Genomic DNA, 7,727 nt, shown 5'->3' on the forward strand with positions numbered 1-7,727 from the left:
CGTGTGTGTGTTGGTGTGCGTGTGTGTTGGTGTGTGTCCTATATGACATGCGCAACTGAACACGCAATAAAATGATTTAGAAGAAATAAAATACGTAATAGCACACAGACATTCATTAACTGACGATACCCGATACAAATACCAGATTGAATTATATACAAATGAGATGTTTTTGTTGTCTTGTGTATTCCAAACAATACAATTATACACGCATATATTTAGTACTATAACTTAAATTAATTGCATACATACAAACATGTATGTACATAAAAACAAACATATGAATAAAAAAATGTTTACATGCATACACACATACAAATAGATGCAAATGTACGAAAAGATATATACATACAAACATATAAATAGATACAAACATACAAATAGATACAATCATACAAACAAATAGAAAGTTGAACATAATGGCAATATTCACATTCACAGCCAATACTAATTTTCTATTACATACACACGTACCTGAAAAAAAACACACACACACGCATACACACACATCGATATCAAACATTCCACACATATGCACACACACACACACACACACACACACACACACACACACACACACACACAGCCGCCTCGATGAAATATTGTTTACAATGCTTGGACACACCACTCGCTTAATAACTTACATTGATCCATTCATTCAAGGTCAAAACATAGAATACACTTCTTCATACACACACGCACGCGCACACCCACCCACCCACACACACACACACACACACACACACACACACATACACACACACACACACACACATACATACACTCACATACACTGCTATATATCCGTATATACACTCATATATACACATACATATATACACACATAATTTTATACATTCACACACATACATTTCTACATATGTACATATCAAACACACATTCACATATATACACTCACATACAAAATCACATATACAAACAAACAAAGAAACAAATATATACATGTATTTCTTAAACATAAACAATGTTCTTGTATACATAATATAATTTGTATACATACTTAATTTGTATCTTTTTTAGCACTTATTCTGGCATTATTATTATTATTATTTTCATCATCATCATCATAATTGTTATTATTATTATTATTAATATCATAACTATTATTATTATTGTTATTATTATTATTATAATTATTAATAATATTATAACTATTATTATTATTATTATTATTATTATTTTAACTATTATTATTATTATTTTTATTATTATTATTATTATTATTATTATTATTACGTATGTGACCATAACACCTGCATTAGGTATCTAATCTATGTACTGGTATTAGTATTAATATTTATGCTTGTGGCAAATAATATTACACCTACTATTTATAATTATAAACATAAAATTATTATAGTTATAATTAACAATAATTATAAACATAAAATTATTATAGTTATAATTAACAATAATTATAAACATAAAATTATTATAGTTATAATTAACAATAATTATAAACATAAAATTATTATAGTTATAATTAACAATAATTATAAACATAAAATTATTATAGTTATAATTAACAATAATTATAAACATAAAATTATTATAGTTATAATTAGCAATAATTATAAACATAAAATTATTATAGTTATAATTAACAATAATTATAAACATAAAATTATTATAGTTATAATTAACAATAATTATAAACATAAAATTATTATAGTTATAATTAGCAATAATTATAAACATAAAATTATTATAGTTATAATTAACAATAATTATAAACACAGATTCCAGATGCCAAGACCTATCAAGCCACTGTTCGTCGCTTGTGGCTGAAAGAGGTTGCTACAGCCGCTACTACAGCAGCAACAAGGATGACGACGACGACGACGACGACTATGACGTTGACAATAATAATAATAATAATAATAATAATAATAATAACAATAATAATCATAATCATAATAATAATAATAACAATAACAATAATAATCATAATCATAATAATAATAATTATAATAACGCTAACTTTGTCAACTCTAGTTACATTAACAACAACAACAACAACGATGACTACAACAACAATGACAACAACGAAAATAATGTCAATCATGTTCATAATAACAACAATAATAAGTTGAAGAAGGGTAATGATAATGATGGTGGCGGCGGTGGCGGTGCTGATGATGATTCTGTAAATGTCAAAGATTTGTGCAGATACTCATGCAGTCTGTGTGGTATGCATTTCGTTCGCGCGGTTATTAATTTCGTTTTTGGCGCCATTTTTTGGTTGAATTATTTTTATGGTTCAATTTTTTGGTGTTTTTTTTGGTATTTTTTGGTATTTTTTTGTAGTTTTTTGTTTTTTTTTGGTGTTTTTTTTGTATTTTTTAGTTTTTCTTCGTTTCAATTTTATGGATGTTTGGTTTTTAAAATTTTTCAAACTTTTTATTCATTCACATTTTATTCTATTGTTCAATAGTCATAACCATCATCGTCGTCGTCATCATCACCATCACCATCATCATCACAGTCATCATCATCGTAATCATCATCAGCACCAGCAGACGGTACAAACAGAGACAGCAAATGCCATTTCTCATCACGCCTACACGGAGTTTGGGCCCAAATAAATAATTATAATAATAATAACCATAATAATGACAAAAATAACAACAACAATGCCTACGTCACTGAAATTCACGTGACCGATGACGTAATCAGAGTTGCGCGTTTAGGATCTTTGGTCTGTCTGAGTAGACAGAATGGCGGAAGCGGTTTTTATGACGTAATAGTCAAATTGAATAATGGATGGTTAGAGTTGTCGTTGATGATGATGATGATGATGATGATGATGATGATGATGATATTGATGATGATGACGATGATGATGACGACGACGTTAAATGTTAAACAGCAAACCAAGACAATGTTGCGCCTACCTCAGAGTTGTCAAGAATGTTATGCGCTATAAGTTATGTTAGTACTGTGATGCTACTGCAGCTACTGCAACTACTGCAGCTGATGATGATGATGACGATGATGGCGATGATGATGATGATGGCGATGATGATGGCGATGGAGATGATGGTGATGTTTTTGATATCATCATTAATGTTTCAGTTGATGTAACTGTTTTTAAAACTTGAAAGCTAAAAAAGTGTCTTTTTTTAGAGCTGAAACATTTGTAATTAACATTTTTACCAGACGGCTGTCAATTGTACAGTGAAAACAACAACAACAACTACATCAACAACAACAATCACATCAATAACAACTACAACAACAACAACATCAACAATAAAAACATCAACAACAACAATAACATCAGAAACAACTTCAACTACTGCAACAACAAGCGACACACGAAACACATCCACAACTACAAAACATTAAAGAGGCGTTCTCAGTTAGGTTAGCTCCGATGCTTAAATAACGAAAATAACATTTTATAAAATAATAATTTTCTATCATCATTACCACCACCACCATCATCATCATTATCATCATCATCATTATCATCGTCATCACTACCTACCCTACTGATCTACCTAATTAGATAGAATACCGAAAAAAAGAACAAAATGCGCCTTCGATCAGAAATCTGACGTCATCATCACAACATCTTCCGGTCACGTGTGCACGGGGGTGATGAGTGACCTCGATGAGGTCACGTGCCAAGGGGACACGCAGTTGAGATTTCAAGTGGACTTCGGATGTCCGGCTGGGATCCCCAGAAGTTTCGGTTGGTTGGAAACCGGTTTGAGTTTTTTTTTGGCCCGGTTGTCGTTGTAATTGTTGTTGGTGATTCATATTTAACATAAGCATTTAACAGTGTACGGGTTTGTCAAATTGGCATTTTGCTGTTCTGTGATTTTCTTCTCATCTGTCTTTGTTTATCTCTAGTTAATTAAGTTTGTTTATAATGGCCATAGAGTATTTGTAATTTTTTGTTGCATTAGCAGGAGATGGTTATTTGTTTAAGGTAAAGGATTTGCATAGATTATGTTATGTTTAATCAATGTTATTTTTAGCACACACATACACACCACACACACACACACACACACACATTCAAATACACTTAAGATGTATTTTTACATGAAAAACCTTCTTTCGTATTTTCGCTTGTTTTTCAAATTAGTTTCAATATTTTATTTTAAAAATGTTTTTTACAATGAAAAAAATATTCTTTAAACATTATTTTACTTGATTGATCGGGTTCGTTGGCGGTTTGAATAAATTTAATTAAGGATGAGTGCTTCAGCGATTAATACAAAAATACACACACACACATATACACACGTACACACACACGCATACACACATACATACGCACACATACACATATACACACTCATACACACATACATACGTACGCACACACATATACACACACACTCATACACCCATATACGTACACATATACACACACATACAAATATACACACACGCACATACGTACACATACACATATACACACGCATACACACATACCTAAATACACAACTTACAATACATACACAAATATACAAACTCAAACATACATGTCTAAATTACAAGGTCATACAAACACACATACAAACATACCTAAATACACACAAACACAAACATACACACCCACACACATACAGAAATACATACATACCATACAGACACAAACACACAAACAAGCAAACCATCAAGTACAAACAACGAAAGAGAAATTGATTAGAACAAAACAAACGAATAATTTAGTCATATACTTTATTGATGCTATTAAACATTAATACAACGATTAGTAATAATAATTGATATATAATAATAAAAATAATAATTATAACTATATTTATAATTATTTTATTATGATTGTACAGTTTACGATTGCACGCATTACATTACGCAATCTTCGTACGTCAAAATATTGGTGTCTTACTCAGCGTACGAGGGCAAAAAATCTTGCTGGGTTAGTTATGATAACGATGACGATGATGATGACGACGATGATGGAGATGACGTTGATGATGATCAGTTGTGAATTTGTTAATGTTGTCGTTGTTTATGTGTGTAGTTGTTTCTGCTGTACGGTTTTTCTTCATAATGTTGTTGTTTGTTGTTGAGGATGACGATGAAGACGAGGATGGTGATGATGAAGAGGATGATGATGACGATGATGGTGATGATGAAGAGGATGATGATAATGATGATGGTGATGTTGTTGCTGATGCTGATAATGATGTTATAGTTTGTGGAGTTTGGTGGTTGCGATTATGATTGATGCGACTCTGCTGGTCAGAAGCATCTCACAGTGCAATAATTTTCATCACCGTGTTTTCTTTCATCATCATCATCAACATCTATTTCATCATCATCATCATCAACATCATCGTAATTGTCATCGTCGTCGTCATCATCTTTTCATCGTCATCATCACCACCATCATCATCATCGTTATGAATCACCACTAAAATCATCATTATCACAACCGCCGATATTATTTTCCCGCCAAAAAGATAATAAAGTACAAAGATCAAGCCATTAAGCCTGAGACCTACCGCATAGACTTGAAAAAGCAACTTCGAAAAATCAACTGCAGTAGCGGTGAAACAGTATTTGGACGAGTTGATGATGATGATGATCATCATCATCATCATCATAATCATCATAATCACCGTCGTCAACATCGGGATCATCATCATGACGACGACGACGATGATGATAATGACGATGAGGATGAAGAAGAAGATGAAGAAATATTGTCTATAGATATGTTCGAAAGTGAGTTGTAGTGATGATGACGACGATGATGGTGATGGTGACGATAATGATGATGACGATGATGATGGTGACAATTACAGTGGTGTTACCAATTATGTATGAACAAATTTAACAAAAGCTCAAGAGACCGTGTCAGTTCTTAAAAGAAGTTTTGTTGAAAATAATGAAAAAGAGAACGAGAGAGAGACAGGGAGAGAGAGAGAGAGAGAGAGAGAGAGAGAAGAGATAGACATTGAATGAAACAATGAAAAATAAAATGAATCATGAAAGAGATTTAGTGGTAAAGAAATGATAGAATGAAGAAGGGAGAGGGATGGATGAGAAGAAAAGCAGAAGAATGAAGACGGATTTGAATTAAGAAAAAGAATAAAAAAGAGAAAAAATAAAAAAATGGGCTTTCAAAAGCAACCTAAAAAAGTAGAAAAAGGGTGGAAAATAAGGAAAAGAGAGAATTTTTTCAAAACAAATTTCTGAAGAAGTAAATAAAAAAGAGAAAGAAAGAGAAAAAAAAGAGGAGAGAGAGAACAAATTTCTAAAGAAATACATAAGGAAGTGAGAGAGAGAAAGAGAGAGGGAGAAAGAAAGAGAGAAAGTAGGAGAAAGAAAAGAAGCAACATGAAGAAACAAGAGAAGTTAGAAAAAAAGAGAGAAAAAGAAGAAAGGAAAGAATGGAAAAAAGAAAAATAGAAGAAAAAAAGAAAGAGAGAAAGAGAGAGAGAGAGACGAAGAATGAAAGATAAAAAAAATGGAATTTCTTAAAAGGCGCAAAAATTTCTTCCACAAAAATTCAAAAATAAGTTCTTAATAGAAGAACACTTAGAGGAGAGGTGTTTTTAAAAAGTGCGAATGATTAAAAGCCCTTATTAGCTTTCAATCATTCATTATTAATTTTCGACTTTTATTATTCTATTTATTAGTACTATAATTATTTCTATTATTATTGTAATTATTATTATTTATATTATTATTATTATTATTATTATTGATATAATTATTTTTATTTAATATTCTCGTTACATTTGTCTCGTTTCGTCCAAAAATTTAGCTTCATATTTCACAATTTGCTAATTCAATTTCTTCAAAATAATAGATCTATTGTTGTTATTGCTGTTGTTTTCATTGTTGTTGTTATTGTTGTTGGTAATATTGTTGTTATTGTCATTTTTATTGATGTTATTATTAATGTAATTCATATTTTTCTTCGGTTTTTCGGCATTTTTCATTTAAAATATTCAAGCAGTAATTCACCACACGCACGCACCTGCAGTAAACACTATCAATACTAGCGAATGTTGGAAGCTGTTGAAGCATAAAAACAACAACAACATCATCAACAACATCAACAACAACAACAACAACGTCAAAAGCAACTACATCAACAGCAACAACAACAGCAACATCATCAACAACGATGTCAACATTATCTTCAGCCACGACAATACCAGCAGCAGCAGCGACAACAACTACTACTACAACTACTACAACATCAACAACAACAACAATCATTTTTCCGATTTCGAAACGAAATCATCAACAGCCCAGAACCCTTTGAAAGCCCGCTACCAAACAAGAAACAGCGCTGAAAATAACATCTTCATTCCGCTATTGTCAACATCGTCATCGTCATCATCATCATCATCGTCATCATTGCTGTTTGCAGTTTTAGTTTCGTTGGTCTCATCATCTATTATATCATCATTAACAACGTTATCATTATCGACTTCTTCATCATCTTCGTCGTCGTCATCATCTTCATTATTGTTAGTAGTATTATTGTTGTTATCGCTGAAGATATCGTCATCTTCGTCGTCGTCATCATATCATATCATCGTCAAGATATCATCATCATTTTGGTTATGGTGTTCAACTTTATTTACACAACTAAAAACAGAGATGATGACGACGACGATGATAATGATAGTGACGATGACGATGATGATGATGACGATCATGATGATGATTATGATGACGACGATGGGGATGATGATGATGACGAT

The 7,727-nt window shown here is 31.6% G+C and overlaps 1 protein-coding gene across 1 annotated transcript; it reads left to right on the forward strand.

Moving 5' to 3' along the window:
• Positions 1-419: 419 nt before the first annotated feature.
• HELRODRAFT_184274 (hypothetical protein) lies at positions 420-6,030 on the forward strand (the record flags this gene model as incomplete). Its single annotated transcript, XM_009020142.1, has 10 exons — positions 420-470; positions 1,761-1,814; positions 2,111-2,210; positions 2,532-2,787; positions 2,891-2,952; positions 3,181-3,387; positions 3,533-3,718; positions 4,830-4,918; positions 5,466-5,573; positions 6,001-6,030. The coding sequence occupies 10 exons, from the start codon at positions 420-422 to the stop codon at positions 6,028-6,030; spliced, it is 1,143 nt and encodes a 380-aa protein (XP_009018390.1).
• Between the last annotated feature and the right edge of the window lie 1,697 nt (positions 6,031-7,727).

The sequence above is a fragment of the Helobdella robusta genome (genome assembly GCF_000326865.2).
Source record: "Helobdella robusta unplaced genomic scaffold HELROscaffold_264, whole genome shotgun sequence".
Classification (NCBI taxonomy): domain Eukaryota; kingdom Metazoa; phylum Annelida; class Clitellata; order Rhynchobdellida; family Glossiphoniidae; genus Helobdella; species Helobdella robusta.